Below are 18,071 nucleotides of genomic sequence, written 5' to 3' on the forward strand. Positions count from 1 at the left end.
GGTGGACATTTTTTTTTGATGTAACATTTTTTAATTGAATTTATTCCTAAAATATTTCAAAAATAATAATGATCTATATTTATTTACCACACTTGTATGATTGATCTTGCTATTGTGGTTTCAATGAAGTCCATTGTAGACGGCTGGTCTATATTATTATTATTTTTTAAATGTCATTACCAAACCGATATTCAGTAGCCTTTTATACGGGTTAATAAACCACATTGCTTTTTCTCTAACGCTAATTTGTGAATTTGTTAATCCACAATTATGTATGAACCGAGTTGATATTTTCGCCCAGTGTTTGTGAACGCAGCCCCAACCCACGTGTCACGTTTCCATAGTCACGTCACGGCGGCTCCACCATGTTGTAGGAAATCCACCGTTGCCTCTTCACACTGTCAGATTACACTTTAATCTGAGGAGGAGGAGGACGATACACTGTCAAGACCTGCTCTGTCTCTTGGAACGACTTTACCCTTTACCTCAACGCCGTCCTTTTTTTCTTCTTCTTCTTCCCGGAGCGTCTTATACCTCGAAGATGAACGACCAGTCTTCATTTGCCGTTTTTTCCTCTTCGCCCATTTGCCACTACATTCAATATGTTAGCTGGCTAACTAGCGAAAAATAGAGTACTAACTCAATCGGATTATCTCGGAACGGCACGCTTGACTGTCGCTATTATTCAGGTATTTGCACATTTGCTGGGAGTGACATCGTTCTCCAAAACAAAGGAACTCCCCTTTTTCGTTTTTTTTTTTGCACATTTCGAAAAAGCGTCAATCTCTTCCAGCATTAATGTTGCTGCAAGTAAGCTAGCACAGCACAAAGAGCTGCAGCTCCTTGCATAGCCTTATTTTTTTCTTATTCCTCCCACCCCACCGACACTCCACCGTATGTTGGTAAAATCAATATTAAAACCCAAAGTCAAGAGCACGAAACCGATGCGCTACTTTGTCCCAAGCTAACGTGGAGGAGAGCAGCACCACATTTCAACAACTAAAAACAAACGAACCGAGGATGTCAGGAAAAGATAAAGACAAACAAGAGAAACAGTCCACAACGGAACGGCTCATTAAAGGTGAGTGATGTCCACTTATGTTTTTATTTTATTTGATTATTTTTCATTTTGAACCTGAGCCGCTCCCTGTTTTGCAGATCTTAGTTGACTCTGTAAATGAATGCATGAACAATTGTACATAACCTGTTAATCACCTGTTCCACAAATACATGTCTGGTAACTTAATAGGCACATCATCTACACTGCAGTTATTTTGTTTATGTATGTGGCATTTCAGTGTAAATCAAAGGAGAGTCATAGTCCTATCTTGGTGCTTGCTCACTGTCCTTGACATTTAGGACAGTGGAATACCTAATTCTTCAGGGTCGTGCTCACTCGCGGGAATACCCGAGGTCCGATCGGGTTGCTAGCAGAACAAGACAAGATGGATTCTTTCACCCTGAGGTCTCACTGCTTCGTGGAGCAGACAGGACACCACTTGTTGTGTGTAGTCTACCCAAGATTGGCAAGGCCAAGGCTGAGGCAAACCCTGGGGAAACCCAACCCAAAACAAAACCCAACCCAACCGAAACCATAACCCAACCCAACCCAATTCAAACCAACTGTACAACTACTTAAAGCAAGCAAAGCCCACACCTCTGTCTGTCGGCAAGGGCACTCGGAGTGTGTCCTGCCAGGGGACTGGAATGCTGAAGTGTGAGCCAGTGGCGAGTGAGGGAGGTAATTGTGGAAAGAATCTCCCCAGTGATCTTCCCAACATGGCCAGCCGCATGCTGGTCAGAGAGAACAGGAACCGGGGAAGGAAAAAGGACGACGCTACTTAGGAGTCATTCGTCATTTGGGGAAAGCCCGAAACTAATATGTTTAATTAAAATGGGATAGTCATTACACCCATTGTGATACAATGTAATCTGTGCCACATATTTCGGAAGCATGGCCTCTCTGGGGTAACTGGTGTATTTAAGTCCGCCATGTGTTGAAGTTTCATTCTCCAAGGTCCACGTTAGAAGAGTGAACCATGACCTGGTTTGCATTTCCCTAGATATTAAATAACTATTTCTAACAGAAATGAAGCAAACAAACCAACATTTAGCTGTATTTCTACTTGTATGTGAGTGACAGTCCAAGTCATAATTATTAAATTATTTTATTGGGTAAAAGTAAAGACTGTTACCAAGCCTGCCAGTTTTGCATGAGTAAAAAGCCTTAAGCGTGTAATACACTCATTGTATGTAATTAAGCTTTGATAATGAAGAAAAAATGCTTGGCCTGTTAGTTCTGAAACGCTGTAGGCGTCTTCAATGACTGTGCCCAAACAACACCCGTCTACTTTGAGTCAATCATCCTAGCGGCATTAGCTAGCATAAATGTATTTTTTCATCGGCACATTTCCTCTGTCAACATAACCGTGCGTGTTTAAACCATCCAAAACTAAACAAGTCTGAAGAAGACCACAATGCATGTAAGAAACAACATTGTTCCATTGGGTCTAGTATAGAACAGCACTCATTACACACATATTATTGGACAATATCTACAATATTATCTCTATGGCACAGGTGTCAAGGTGGCGGGCCGGGGGCCAAATCTGGCCCGCCGCGTCATTTTGTGTGGCCCGAGAAAGTAAATCATGAGTGCCGACTTTCTGTTTTAGGATCAAATTAAAATGATAGATATAGATGTATATTGTATTTCCTTATTTTCCCCCTTTTAAATCAATAATTGCAATTTTTTAAACCATTTTTTCTTTGTTTTTAGTTCAAAAATCATTTTGTAAAATCTAAAAATATATAAAAATATTTTCTGTTTTACACTTTAATATGGAACATAATTTAAAAAAATGGTTTCCTTTTGAAATGAAAACCAATTGTTAAATAAATGATTTTCTCTTACTAAGAAAAAAAAAAGCTACAATAAACACTTTTTTAGATCTATAAAAAATGGAATATTCAGGGCTTTTGAGCCAGTTCTTATAATCCATTTATTAAAAAAAATATCTAAATATTATATCTAAAATGGTCCGGCCCATATGAAACTGAGTTGATGTTAATGCGGCCCGCGAACCAACCCGAGTCTGACACCCTTGCGGTCTATGGTTGTTCATCCCAGTGTGACCTGTGATTGGCTAACTAACACAATTGTAGGTTTGAAAATGACTTAAACAACAGTTTGAACTTCCAAATAATTAGCGATCCATTTCTTGAACCCCTTGTTAGCTACTGTGACAGCTCGAAAGGACATTTCCGCTAAATGAAATGAAGCACAAGTGGAAAGATAAGCACATTTTGCTAGCTACCGTCAAACCCACTTTGACTGATGGCGATGAGGAATAAACTCAAGGATTTTCTGATTAACATGCAAGGATAATTAATGCATTCACTGATAATTAGAGCAATCTGAAGAGGGTTTTATAATTCAGCGAGCCAGTCTGCTCCATTCATCTCTATTCAGCCACATCTTTATCATTCAATTATGTCTATATCGTATTGATTTCAAAACAATAGCAAACGTATTCTAGGCACTGGACCATAACACTGGCCAAACACAATCTAGAGTGGGCGGGATGGTAAATAGTAGTGCCTTTGTTTCTTGAGTCGTTTGTTGTGGTGCCAGACGGCGTGGGTGTTGATGCAGTGCAGCAGTCGCCCAATGTGTGTCTGTCATTTTCAAGAAGAGTTCATCAAACATTAATGCTAATTAAGCTCCAAGCCCTCTAATAAAAAAAAAACCCAGTTCAGGGCATTGGGACCTATTTATTTTGAACAAAACATTTTTCCTCACTTGCCCGTAAAAGCCTACTTCACCTCGTTGAGAGAACAAACATTTGTGCTCGTGTTATTTCCCTGCACTCTGTTTGAATGAAGTGCCACTGTTCAATGACAGACAGTGCTACTTCCCTATCTGTGTTTGAACAGTTTGTACAGGCCACATTTGGATGCATCTATCTTTATGAATTGCTGTTTATAACTGCGTGTTTATGTATTCCTCATGGTCAAAAGCTCACGAGTTCTGTGGTCGTATTTGCTGAACTAGTCAGAGTCTCGCTTGTCTGTTTAATTCGCTAGACTTAATTATTCAATGCATTGAATGATATCTGTTTCATCATTTGCAGGTCGCTTTGTTTTTTGTTTTTTTTAAGGCGGAGGTATTATTTGAAGAAGCCATTAAATGTGGTTGTGGTGCTAGGATTTTTTGATTTTCATTTTTTGAGAGCTCATCAATATTGTTTTTAGTTTCAAAAACCTGCTTTGTTCCTTCCCGGAGCTGTCGCGAGTGTGTCAGGGCTTTTAAGTAAACAGCCCCTGAATCTGGAAGCCCTTGCTAATAGAGGCTTTACCTAATCTGTTCTTAAAGCTTGCACCACCTCAGCTTACGGGTCTCTTCACGGCCGTGCCTTGAAGGCTGAGGTGCACTTATTGGTTATTTATACCGCAGGAGTCAATGCATTTTTCATAGAAAAAAGTTCGACATTTGTATGAACAATTTCCACACTATAATAAATGTCCTAAAATGTGATTGTTACAAGAGTCATGACAAAAATGTACTTACTATATTTTGTTTTAGAAAAATGGAATTTTCCCACTCTAAGGTACTCCCAAGTATAAGCCGCACCCACTCATTTCACAAGAGAACTACCGTATTTTCCGGACTATAAGTCATGCATTTTTTCAGTTATATACAGTGGTACCTCGACATACGATCTTAATCCATTCCGGGACTGTGATCGTATGTCGAGCTTTTCGTAACTCGAGCGGACGTTTCCCATTGAAATGAACTAAAAATAAATTAATTCGTTCCAACCCTCTGAAAAAAACACCCAAAACAGGATATTGGATTGGAAAAAATGTTTTATTTAGGAAGGAATAACAGCCTACCCACGTATTGATTGTGGGTAATGAAGTTTTATTCTAAAAAAGGGTGCCATTGCCTATCGGTGTTGTGTGCACGAGTAGACTTAATTACCCATTACCTGTATATATATATGTATATAACATCATGCCAAATGACCGACTGGCAATTTTAATTGTATTTATTTTCCATAGTGGATTATGTTTAAACCATGCTAGTATCTTCCTTATTTCAGATGCAGTTGTGTTGGTTGTCTTCCTCGCGGCACTATATTTTTGCTAAATTAGACTGTGAGAACAAATGGGCTTTTAAGTGGATTTTAATCATGAAGCTCTCAGGTAGTGGCCTCAAACGCATTGAGCTGACCTTTTTTGCTGATCACTAAAAGGATTGTGTGGGTGGTACGGAGCAGTTTGCTGGAGGAAGACAAGTCGTGTTAAGGTTGCACAGCCTCATCTTGCATATTACGTACCTCGGCGACATGCAGATTCATGAGTCTACTCCTCTCCTTCTAGGATTTCATTTTCACTCAAAATCAGTTCCCAATGGTTATGCTTTTCCTGTCATTGTTGAGCTTGTAACGTTTCACACGCCAAATCTACATACTGAAAATGCTTGGGAGTATACAAATAGTTTCAATTTGTGTAGTCACTTGGTGATCGTGATGCTTTCACAGACATTTTTGCCCAAATAATTTACTCTTTTTCTCGTCAACAGCTGTGCCATACCCCCCACAACATAAATTGACTATAAAAGAGCTATTTGAAGATGGCAAACCCAACCCTGAGCTGCTACGTAACCATCTTGTGAAAGAGGGCAGGGTGGAAGAAGATGTAGCGCTAAAGATCATCAACGATGGAGCCAACATCCTTCGGCAAGAGAAATGCATGTTGGAGGTGGAGGCACCTATTACAGGTATGGTTGTAAAACAACGTTTCTTTAATATGCCATTTTGTTGATTGTTAATGATTTTTTTTTCAATCATCTTTTGTAATGTTTGATGCTAACTCTTCAACAGTGTTTGACAAAGCCACTTTAGTGTGCCCCCCACAACCAATGTGTTCCCTTTATACAGTTTAACACGCTTAAAATTGATTTTCATCAGTCACAACAGTGGACAAAGCCATTCTGTATTATTGGCCTGAATTGCGTACAGCACTCACAATGCAGGGTGGAAAGAAACCCATTAAGCAAAGAACATACAGTATGTGTAGCCCTAGGCTAATGACTTCTCCAAGAGCAACTGAGAGTTAGGAGTCAGCTAACTTGGAGTCAGTCGGTGATAAGATTAGAATTGTAGGTTCAAGATCTTCTGGCTGATATATAAACACAAAGCAGTTTTCTGGTATCAGCTACAGGAATCTTCGCACGTGCGACGTCCCTGTTGACAAATCTGATTTGTAAAACATTCGAAAAGAATGGATTTCAAGAAAAGATTGCATTCTGGTGAATTAGTTCACTTATCGTGGCTGCATGACATTCATTCACAACAACAAATATGTGAGAATACAGGCAAATAGTAGATTAGATTAGATTTTTATTCATCCTGCATTCGGGAAATTTCATTGTCACAGTAACAAGAGGGTGAGAATACAGACACAGCAAAATACATTTTAGACATAAATAAATAGGTAATAAATAAGTTAATAAATAAATAAATAAATATATAAATATATCTAAAAATGAATATATAAATATAAAAATAAACATATAAATAAATATGTACATATATAAAGATGGCAGAGTTTGATTATGAAGTTGAAAGCTGCATTGAGGACAAGTACAAGGTTTCTTTATTGTAATTGGAAAACACAAAATGCCTTTTCCAGATACAGCCGAACCGAGAAAGTTATAACGTCACATAAATTGGAGGAAAACATGGCAGACAGCCTGCTGAATCGCCAATGCAGACGGTTTTACTTTTTCCACATTTTGCACAATCTACTTGTTAAAAAAACTGCCTTGATTTTGTTTTACCAGTATGTGGTGATGTCCACGGTCAATTCTTTGACCTCATGAAGTTATTTGAAGTGGGAGGATCACCTAGTAATACGAGGTATCTCTTCCTCGGAGACTACGTAGATCGAGGATACTTCAGCATTGAGGTATGTTTTTAGTTTACATTTTTTAATTTTTTTTAAACCACACATCACTTTTAGTTTGAGTGTTTAATGATACACACTCAGTAAGTATTGTTCTGTGCTGCTTTCAATGTATGGTCCATGTGCCTCTGGGTTAAATTTCTGTTTGAGTGCCAATTCCAAAGGGCACGGTTCATCCATGAATGGAATGGTTAAAAATAAGATGCCCATTTGGAATAGACGCCTGTAGAGCGGCTGCACCAAGTGGTCTGCAGTGGCCTTGGTGAGAGTTATAGCTGGAGGGTGGCAACTAGACTAAGCTTGGATTCATTATAGCTGCAATGATGACCCACTTTCATGAGTAAAAGGATCTCAAAGCATGTATAGAAGCGTCTCAAAATATCCCTGAACTGTCCTTCTGCTCTCCTATGCATTTGTGATGCAATGTTTGGGAGCTCCTACCTGTTATTATTATTATATGGGTATTTCATAATACATTTTTAATGTGAAAAAACTCATAAACTTGGCAGCTATATATAATTAAGGCAAACATTATAACTACAAGATATTTTTTGTCAGTCTTTAGATCATGACTAATCATTAGGCATGCAATGGATAAAAAGAACTCAAAAATTTCATGGCGATATTCTTTTTTCATCAATAAATATTGACATCCTGTATGTTAGGTTATTGTACAAATCAGTATTTTCTTAATGACTTATGTTTCCCGTTAACCTCCAACATCCCAAAAACATGCTTGCTAGTGCCCGTAGTTGGCTTGGATAGGCTCCAGCACCCCAGGCGACCCTTGTGAGGATAAAATGTGCTCGTTATCTCTCATTAATTTGGAAGTAAGATTAGATATGTGCATACATCACCATCTTTTTAGCATTTGTAATCTAAATAACCACATTGGTACACTCTATTAGGACTCAACTTTTTATTTTATTTTATTATTTTTTAAAACAAAAGGCAACACCGCTCTTTCCAAAATGAGTGATTGGTCTACATAAAATTGAATACAAGGACGTGGTTGCCAAGGGAACATAAAGTGCTCCTTGAAGTAGTGTTATACCTTTTCTGAAAAGCCTTTCAGGGCAAGCGAGTAGTCCAGCTTCTTTACCGACCGACGTAGCAATTACATGTTTCTTTGATTCATAATTGACACCATAATCCTATTATGTGCCCATATCTGCACTGTGTTGCAAATACGAGATGAAGGCATTTATCGTTCAGCCTTGGTCTGATTTAGAGTAGAGGGCAGATGTATATTTTTTTTCCCCTTCATTTGATTTCTGGCTTCCTTTATACAATTAGATAAATACTTTACATGCATACAGCGAGCATTGTGCATCACAAATCAGTCAATTTTCCAACTTCCACCTGTTACTTTATCTGTCTTTGCAGTGTGTTCTCTACCTCTGGTCTCTCAAGATCAACCATCCCACCACACTCTTCCTCCTGCGAGGGAACCATGAGTGCCGGCACCTCACAGAGTACTTCACCTTCAAACAGGAATGTAAGTACTACAGCTCTTTCAGCTATATCAATGCCAGTTTCCTGCATGTCCACTTTCTATCTTCTTCTCAGCTACTAATGCTGTCACATAATAATGAATGTATGTTATGGAAATACAGTAATCCCTCGAATATCGCGGTCAATGTAGACCAGACATGGCTGCGCTAAACGAAAAACCGCAAAGTAGGATCACCCTCATTAGAACTACCACAATAACATGTTTTCGCGCATATACAGATATACAAGTACACAAGTACAATCATCCAAAAGTGTATATTTATTAAATATTACAGCTATAAGCAAGTCAAAAGACTGTAATATATTAATATTTAAATATAATGTATATATTTAAAAATGTAACTACTTTAAATACTTTACTCACAGTGAAAACAGTTCCTCTCCGCTTGATATAAATTTAAAAAAAGGTAAATGGGAGTTTTACTCCAAGTCCTTTGTCTTCTTGTGGCCATGAGACCAATGTTCGCGATATTCGAGGGATTACAGTACTTGCATGAATAAACATGTCGGGTGCTTTTATTCAAATACTGTAGTTTGGTCTTTGGCACACCTGCTCACCTGTAATGCTTGGGCTATTATATAATAGTTTCAAATATAGGGTCCCACTATCATGTCAAAGACAGAAGATAAGCAAATTAACGATAAATGGTGGTTTAAAAATATTCTGTAGTAAAAATAAAGGGAATGACGACATATTTTCTGGGTGGGAGTGCATATTGTTCTGTAGTTTACTATTTTGGGCAAAAATGCATTCAAGTGCATCTGAAATGTTTGAATATGAGTTTCATTTCCACCGTTTGCAAGTGCGTGGTTACAGACTCCACTTCATAAATTGACCAGTGTCCCTGGCCGTCTTTGACAGAAAGTGTCGGTGAGATCAGCCTGACACTTTATCTGCATAAGAGACGCCACATAGCCAAAGGAGGCTTTTTATTGCAATGATGCAGATGACAAACTGCCAGAGTGATGAGTGCTGTCTGGCGTGTTGTTGATCCATTTCACACAGTTAAACAGGATGGCGGCTGTAGCCTGCGTTGGCGTTTCTATGTATTCTGTATGTGTCTTTGCGTGGCTTTATGGGACAGCACAGAGACAACCTTGCCAAGTACCAATTGAATACATTCAAAACATCTTCACCTCTACCCACATGCAACCTCATTTGCAGGCACAAAACTGTTATCTTTACACCCTATACATCTTTGGATGTGTGATGTAACATTCTCACCAATGTTAGTTCATTCTGAATGATTGATTTATCACATTTTTCTCCTTTTAAACTCATTGCCACGAGAACTAGTAGCTGGTTGTTTCATGGGCGTTCACTGCACCTTATATATTATTTTTCCGCGTAAGGCACATGCACAACACTGGATAGATATTTTCTATACCCTATTTGGTATATACGTTACAGGCTGCAGTGAGGTTCTTTTCTTACTGAAATAAGCACTAACTGTGCGGTGTTGTGCTGTTTTGGCGTTGTCCTGTCTGCTCCAGACTGAAATGAGTTTGCTTTCCCTGACCTCAATCTGATTTGCACTGCTGTACAAGTGACACTGTGGAAGATATATTGTGACTCTTGGCTAAGGAGCCACAGAAATCAGTCACAGCATCTCCTCGGCTTAAACGTTGTTGATTGTGCCAATGATTTGTGTGTTTGTTATCCACGTTAATGGATACGTTGGACTAAAGGAAGGACGGAGAACTAATCCATACTCAATTAAGAAATGTCACTGAAGGATAAAATGTCATCATATTGCCAGATGCATATCAATAAGCAATGTTCTCCGACTTTTACTTCAGTCTTAGCACTGCAAATGTTCGTCTTGTACTTTGGTAATTGCACAAAAACACCATAGTGACCTCTATCACGTGCTGCTAAGCACTTTAGTCACTTTCCTACCTCATTTTGTTTTTATTCTATATACTATTTTTTCTTTTTTCCTACTTATCATCAAATCAAATCAAATCAAAAGCCTTTATTGCCATCATACACAGCTGCGTGTAACAAAATTGGTGGTGCTAGTCCACAAAGTGCGTTTTCCCAGTTAAAAAACATAAATAAGTAATACAAAAATATAAAAAGTCACAAACTGGCAAGGTAAATTCTAATATATTGGACAATCTAAGATTCATTTTTTTCCATTTTTTAATGATTCCAAGATGGCGGCGCGCATGGGTGCAGCGGCTTTTTGCTCTCCAGTTTGGTGTTTTATTTTTATGTGTGCTCTTTAAGGTGAAGCTTTAAGTCTCATTGGACTTGTATAATGACAATAAAGGCATTCCATTTAATTCAAAATCTTAATACTAAAATTCATGGTGTAACCTACCATATAATATTGACGATAGAATCATATAACCATAGAACTTTGTTTCTCCATGTCTGTGACAGGTAAAATTAAGTACTCAGAAAGGGTCTATGATGCCTGTATGGAGGCGTTTGACTGCCTGCCCCTTGCTGCCCTGCTTAATCAACAGTTCCTGTGTGTACACGGTGGACTCTCACCAGAAATTAACTGCCTTGACGACATAAGGAAAGTAAGTCCCGCGCTTTGAATCGGCACATGAGTCATAGATTGTCATGAAAATTTACTTACACTACTTAATTTGTCTTTTCTGACAGTTAGATAGATTTAAAGAGCCTCCAGCATTTGGGCCAATGTGTGACCTCATTTGGGCCGACCCTGGTGAAGACTACGGGAGCGAAAAAACAACGGAACACTTCAACCATAACTCTGTCAGAGGCTGTTCCTACTTTTTCAGGTGTTTCTATTAAATCTTCTTGGTAGTGAGGTTTTTTTTTGGTGTAATAAGAGTCCTTGAAAAAGGAATTGTTCTTTAGTAGTAATGGCTTATGTAACACGGAAAAAAAGGTGTGGAAGGTTGCTGCATTTCTGTGTTTTCTCACCTTCAATTTCATATTAAAAAGTATAGTACTTTTCTCAGGTTTTAACAATTTTTCTTGTGAATCTCTTTGCAGTTACTCTGCAGTTTGTGACTTTTTGGTAAATAATAACTTGTTGTCAGTAATTAGAGCCCATGAAGCCCAAGATGCAGGGTAAGTAGGCTTGCTGTTTTAAAAAAAATGTATATTTTGATAATATATTTGTCTGGTGTCTGATTGTTTTTGCTTTTTTGCTCAATAGCTATCGGATGTACAGAAAAAGTCAGACTACGGGCTTTCCTTCATTAATTACAATCTTTTCAGCGCCAAATTATCTTGACGTGTACAACAACAAAGGTCAGTTGCTTTTAATCATATTTAGTATTTTATTTATTTGCTGTATATTAGGTATTAATCTTCAGATTCATTTTGCTTTTGTCCAGCTGCTGTGCTAAAATATGAGAACAATGTGATGAATATCCGACAGTTCAACTGTTCCCCACATCCTTATTGGTTACCCAATTTTATGGATGTCTTCACATGGTCTTTGCCATTTGTTGGCGAAAAAGGTATGTTGGGAAAATATCATCGATAGATGGTAGAGATTTCACACTGTGTGCTTTTATAATTGCTATTAAATGCATGGTTGAGTTTACAGCCATAAGTTAGCATACAATTAAGCTACCCTTAACTTTTCTCCCTCTGCAGTGACAGAGATGTTGGTGAATGTGCTCAACATTTGCTCCGATGATGAACTCATGTCAGAGGGAGATGATCAATATGAAGGTAAAGTTGCTGCTACTACATGATAATCACCAATTTTCTGCCCCAATAATTTCATATACTACTTTTCCATTGATTTTCTGTATGCAACTGAGGTATATTTAGCCACATGCACATTCAATCACAAACGAAGACAATTAGTGGTACTTGAATTTAACCACCGAATTAAAACACACATGTTCACCATTTGCTTTCTAAGTTAAATTTCTTGCTGCCCAGGTGGTACCTCAGCGATGCGAAAGGAGGTCATTCGTAACAAGATCCGTGCAGTTGGCAAAATGGCCCGAGTCTTCTCAGTCCTTAGGTATGAGCCAGTGATTTTTTTTCATACTTACTACTTTTATGGCGCTCGAGTAGAGAGAAGATGTAAAAACCTGACAATGAAGAGTAGTTGTAGTCCAATAACAAGCAATTACACCAAAATCAGTCAGCATGCTTGCTGGAAAAGTCATTGGATCAAAGTAACTTTTGTTCTGATTACTTCCGCTCTTTATTTCATGAAGTGATGAACAATTGCTTAAAATGTACTCAGCATTTATGCCTGAATTTTCCACATTAGACAAAATGTTGTCTGGAAATATATGTGAAATAGATTCCAATGAACACAAATATGATATAACTGACTAGTAAAACCATTTGGTTGCACTTTATTTGAAGGCAAGTGTCATTCTGTACGTAAATTATGCCAATTTTGATGCAAAGTTAAAGGTTAGACTTGAGGTTAGGACACTTATGACAGGTGTCATAAGCATTCATTGATGTTCATGACAGGTGTCACACCATAGTTATAACACTGCCATCAGAAGCATCCAAATGTTTTGATACATTTTACCTCTTAGTTTGAAGATAAATTGAAATCATTAAGTATATGTGCCATCATATACGCTTTGTTTTCATGGATCAGGGAGGAGAGTGAGAGTGTATTAACTCTCAAAGGCCTGACCCCAACTGGAACGCTTCCAGTGGGCGTGCTGTCAGGTGGAAAGCAGACATTACAGACTGGTAAGTTTGCTTTTATCTACAGTCTGCCTGTTTTGTACAGATTTCCAACTAGCTGCATCTATCGGATGATCGCAATTCATTCTCTCACTTCCGTATCACCAAGATTGTGTTTGACGACTAGTGCATTGAGGTACAGATCATGAGTGAGGTCATCAAAGCTCCCCTGTTTGCCGGTAGTTTTAAAGGGCTTTCGATCAATGGCAGCATGCTTCTCCCAAGAAGAACCCCTGAATTTGTAGCCCAAACTGTTTGAGAGGTCAGTCTATCACCTACAAAAGGCTGCTGACCCTCTGATCTAAAGGTTAGCGCTTACCTTCTTCCCCTAGAAAACATGTCAGGTGTCACGCTGTGCCACACTGGAGGCTTACAGAAGTTGTGGAGCCTTTGGGAGAGAGACTACATGTAATGACCTTTAGGAGAATGCCATTGTTCACGTTGACTTCTTTAGCCACATTTTCTGGGCTCCAATGTGGAGAAAGCCATTAACATGGCATTTTTTTCCTTTTTAAAAATGGACTAGTTTAAAACCAACATACACTGTCAAAAATATCCTTAGAGCCAAACTACTGACTGCTGCAAATTCAAATCAGCACCATCTTTAATGATAAACACTCCTAGTATTTGCGATAAGCAACATGATTAACACATTAAAAAATACCATTTCTGTCAACCTTAACATGGTGAAAACAATTTTGCCAACGTTGGCAAGCAGAAAGATTGTGTCATTACTTGTAATGTAATTGTTCTATTTTTACCTCTCTGCCGCTAGCATATATGTTTGTAGTTTAATTGGAATAACAATATTTTTCAATGAGAGAATACAGAGTGTGTTTGCATGTCTAAACAAATCTAGGACAGCAGGTGTGGTACAGCTCTTTTTTTCGTGGAGTACGTGGCATCCAAATGTGTCATCCAGCTTTGTCACTGTTGTGCATCTCCCAGTCTCCCTCTTGGGGCCTGACTTACTAAAAATGTGCAAAATCAATTGCTCATGCTGACTGATCTAGACAGGGAAGCAACCAAGATGGTGTCTGCCAATTGCACTCTTTTGCACGTTATTATGCCCATTTTGGGAGGGACTAATGCAAATTTCCTTGTAGCACTTTAGAAGCTTATTATTTAGCTCAGCGCTGACTTAGAATCAGGGACACGCCTCGTCACTCACTGTATGACAACAACACTTCCAATTCTGCATTTCATTGCATCTGTGTCATTTGGTTTTAGTGTGCTTTGACAGCAGGACGACCAGATCCATCAAATTCACACATATTAAGAGCGTGATGAACCGCACTCAACAGTTTCTTGCTTCCCAATATTTAGCAGGGCAACAGATTTCTTTTCCTGTTCCTGTCTTCCACTAACACTTTCAATCCCGTCACTTTTGTGCAACTTTTTACATGCAGAGTCTGCAAACAGTACAATTTAATGCCCTCTGTTTGGTATCTTGTAAATCAGGCCCTTATCGCTCAGCCAAATCCCCCCTTGCTCTCCATTCCTAAATCCTCATGACCCTTTGACACTGGCAGTCGCATCTTAGATCTCAAAGCAGCACCAACTTTCTCATTCGCACCCAAACACTCAACAAGATGTTTTCATGTTGATAGCCAGTTGCTGGGAATTGGCTTGTACATTGACTGCGACATATTTTTGGACCTTTTTTACAGTCACCGTCACCGTCAGATGACAATTGTTAATGAATTCGAGGCTTGATTTGAATGAAGTATTTGCTTGCTCTTGTATTTGCTGTATTTTAATGTGTCCCTTTTTGCCTTCTTTCCCCAAATTTCATTTTAACGTAGCTACTATTGAAGCAGCTAAAGCAAAAGGTACGCATGGCTTTTGGTTTCCCTTCTTATGTTTGTGTTCCCTCTATTTGATTCACATCTGCAGTTCCACAAAATATTGAATTATTCATTTGACTGTATGCGCTGGATACTCTTGCATTATCAGTGTCTTGTGACTTGTACTTTTGTAATTTAACACTTACGCAAACTATAGTTACACTACTGCAATTCCAGAGCAGCACTTTTATCACCTAAAGTCAGCTACCGACATTAAAATTTAATAACATTCTCGGAAATGCTAACATTGCAAATAGTGTATAGTAATGATTAGTTTTAATTCTAGGAGATCTTTTTAATGTAGTTGTGGGTGGTACTGTTGTAAAACTACTGCTGTTGTTTTCACATGGGTTTTTCTTGCCAATAGTGGCTCCCAACCCAGAGAAAAGCCTGTTAAGAACGAGCTAAGACCTGGGACATCCCTTCCTGGGATATTTTCAGCAGCTAATCCCGTTACACTATCTGGGTGTTAATCGATTGTTTGTCTGCCAATTGCTCTTGCTTTGTGGGGTAACAAGCCACCTTCCCTGCTTGGCCAATACAATACACACAGACTAAACTATAGTGCTAGAGATGGTAGTCATCTTTCATTTCATTTGAGGGTTTCCTAATCAAATACATACCTGCTGATGTTCTAGTTGAGGCTATTAAATCATAACTTTATAAAATCAACATTATACATTATACAATAATCCTGTAACAAATGCAGTCTGGATTATATAGGGATTAATGTGTCTATGTACATATTAGGTCAATGATTTTAGGTTAGGTTAGATGACAGTATTTCATCCCGTTTTCTGGAAATTTCTTGGTTGCAGTAGCAAGACAGACACAAGACACACAAGTCATTGTAGACCTAGGTAAAAAAAACGGGAGCCACACTGGAAGTCCACAAGGTGGGAACCTTCTGCAGACTGAGACTGAGGTTACCGCACAGTCCCTCAGTAGTCTGGAGGTTTTAAAGATCATCTTCCTTGCCTAGATCCTAGATTTTGAAAATCTGATAGAGTATGACCATAATGGTGAACATTAAATACTCTTGAATATTTCCACAAAATAGGAACTGAATGAATTGCTAAAAGAAAAGTTGAATGTTATGTTCGTTTTTTTTCCCTCGGCGCTAACTTCAGAACGTTTTTTTTGGGTATCCGGTGCATTTTTGCTATTTAAGATGTCAAAGGGCTAATCGGTTAAAGATACCTGATTGTGCAAGAGAACTGTTAAATGAAAATCCTCGGTACAGTTTTAGATATGCTACCCTTGAATGTTTGTTTGTTGAACTTGCTACTGTGCGAACGACTCAGTAATTTGACTCACAAGTTTTTCTTTTCATTTGCTCACCTTCTCTGCCTGCTTTCCATGGCTGCTCCGGGATACAATTGTAAGTCAAGCGAGCATGAAGTGTTTGATTGTATTAGCTCGTCCCTCTAGTATTTGGACTCGTCCAAGTTATTGTGCATGTGTCGTCGTATTCACTCCCCATCTGTGCCGCGGCAGGCCAAAATAATTTTGTTGATACTTTTAGAACAGAACACAGACTGCGGCAACTCAGTGTTTGCAGCCTGAAGTAATTTCATCTCTGCTTTTTTTCCCTCAGCTATTCAAGGCTTCTCTCCCACGAGGAAAATTCGTAATTTCGAGGAAGCGCGTGGACTGGACAGGATAAACGAGAGGATGCCGCCGCGTAAAGATGGCCAGCAGCAGCAGCCGGACGGCGGGAACATCAATAGCAACGCGCCCAACAAAAATGGCACTGACGGATAGGCTCGGGAAGCGATCTTTTTTTTCCATCCCTGACTCATCCCGCTTCACCTCACTTTCCTTTTCCCGTCCATCTTCTGCATCATGTCATCAGGTGGGACAAAACAAAGCAGACACATTAGTGGTGGGAAACAAAAGGAGGCCGCAAACAATAGTCGGGGAATCTTATTCATCAAAGGGATTTATTAGATATATTTAATAGCATCCGGTGATGGTCCTTTTGCTTTACGTTGCAGTCATGTCAAAGTTAGAAAGCTAAGATGATATAAAAGCAAATTTATATGTTGAATTTGTTGCGATAAAGCTTGCAGCACTCGCAGCTTCAATTTGAGGTTTTCGCCAGGATATCAAATGGGATTTACTGCTTATAGTATAGTTGGGGTGGGAAAAGTACTATTTTATACTTTGAACAGAAATGCGATGTCTTATTTATGAAATGTTCATGAAAACATTTTGATGAAGCCCAAAGGTTCTGGGAAGATTTTCTCGAGTATTTTGTTCTCTCGGAGTAACGCTATCCTGTATTATCATTTGTGAATGAAATCATTTTAAAATGAAGATAACAATGCTTTTTGTGCTGTAGGCCCGGTAGTTGTTCACACGACGGCAGCTAGTACGTTTGAGCTCACCGAAACCAAATGACGGGATGTCAAGTAGAGTACAGTAACGCGCAGCACGACTCGTTCCGCTATTTTTTTCTTCCACATCTTGGATGGAAGCACATCAAGAAAGTTTTAGAAGATAAATCCATTTCAACAAAAGAGGACACATTTGCCCAAGTTGCAGACAAACTCACATTCTGGAAAAAAAAAAACGGACTTTAATTCATGGGTGCAATGCTTCAGTATTTACTAAAGGAAATTCAGCAGTTTTAACTGCTGCGTTAATGTTAAACACATTTGAGATCCTATTGTTGCTTTACTAAGGCTGTTTAAGTGTCTCCATCTATTGTTAAATATACAGTATGCAGATGTGCGCGCGCATGCTTAAAGAAAAAAAATGTGACAACTGTTAGATAAGGCTTCTAAATGATCGCAATATGTTTTATGGAGACACAATAGACGGATGACGAAGCTTAAGCAGTACTGTAATCATTTACTGGCTCGCTCCGCTCAATATTTGATTTGATTTTTTTTTTACATGCTGGTGTGCGAGCGAGCCGCGTTTATAGTCGATGTGATTTCCTGACGTTTGTGAAGTTTTTCTGTGGCTTGCCTCACTTTTGCTCTGACCACCTTCACTTCTGTTCATTGGCAACCGACACCCTTTAAGACTTGCTTTTTATCTTCGACTAGAGCAACAAGGGAGGAGGAGTT

The 18,071-nt window shown here is 38.8% G+C and overlaps 1 protein-coding gene across 3 annotated transcripts; it reads left to right on the forward strand.

The window, feature by feature from the left end:
- The first annotated feature begins 366 nt into the window (after positions 1-366).
- Positions 367-17,753, forward strand: ppp3cca (protein phosphatase 3, catalytic subunit, gamma isozyme, a). 3 transcript variants are annotated; one of them, XM_077601459.1, is made up of 15 exons: positions 367-689; positions 965-1,081; positions 5,588-5,785; positions 6,851-6,975; positions 8,359-8,470; positions 10,877-11,022; positions 11,108-11,247; positions 11,465-11,542; positions 11,631-11,725; positions 11,812-11,937; positions 12,077-12,154; positions 12,371-12,455; positions 13,056-13,153; positions 14,953-14,979; positions 16,592-17,753. In XM_077601459.1, the coding sequence occupies exons 2-15, from the start codon at positions 1,021-1,023 to the stop codon at positions 16,756-16,758; spliced, it is 1,536 nt and encodes a 511-aa protein (XP_077457585.1). In that variant the 5' UTR covers positions 367-689; positions 965-1,020; the 3' UTR covers positions 16,759-17,753. The 3 variants fall into 3 exon arrangements, with proteins under 3 accessions (XP_077457585.1, XP_077457584.1, XP_077457586.1); XM_077601458.1 differs by having other exon boundaries at positions 367-1,081; XM_077601460.1 differs by having other exon boundaries at positions 369-1,081; positions 16,601-17,753.
- The last annotated feature ends 318 nt before the right edge of the window (positions 17,754-18,071 follow it).

The sequence above is a fragment of the Stigmatopora argus genome, chromosome 5 (genome assembly GCF_051989625.1).
Source record: "Stigmatopora argus isolate UIUO_Sarg chromosome 5, RoL_Sarg_1.0, whole genome shotgun sequence".
In the NCBI taxonomy this organism is placed as follows: domain Eukaryota; kingdom Metazoa; phylum Chordata; class Actinopteri; order Syngnathiformes; family Syngnathidae; genus Stigmatopora; species Stigmatopora argus.

What these genes read in the sequence shown, in the direction of transcription:
- ppp3cca (XM_077601458.1), top strand. Translation starts at nt 1,021, where the DNA reads ATGTCAGGAAAAGATAAAGACAAACAAGAGAAACAGTCCACAACGGAA. An exon ending in CTTCACCTTCAAACAGGAAT is followed by an intron (nt 8,471 to 10,876) that starts GTAAGTACTACA and finishes TGTCTGTGACAG; the next exon opens with GTAAAATTAAGTACTCAGAA. An exon ending in GGGAGATGATCAATATGAAG is followed by an intron (nt 12,155 to 12,370) that starts GTAAAGTTGCTG and finishes CTTGCTGCCCAG; the next exon opens with GTGGTACCTCAGCGATGCGA.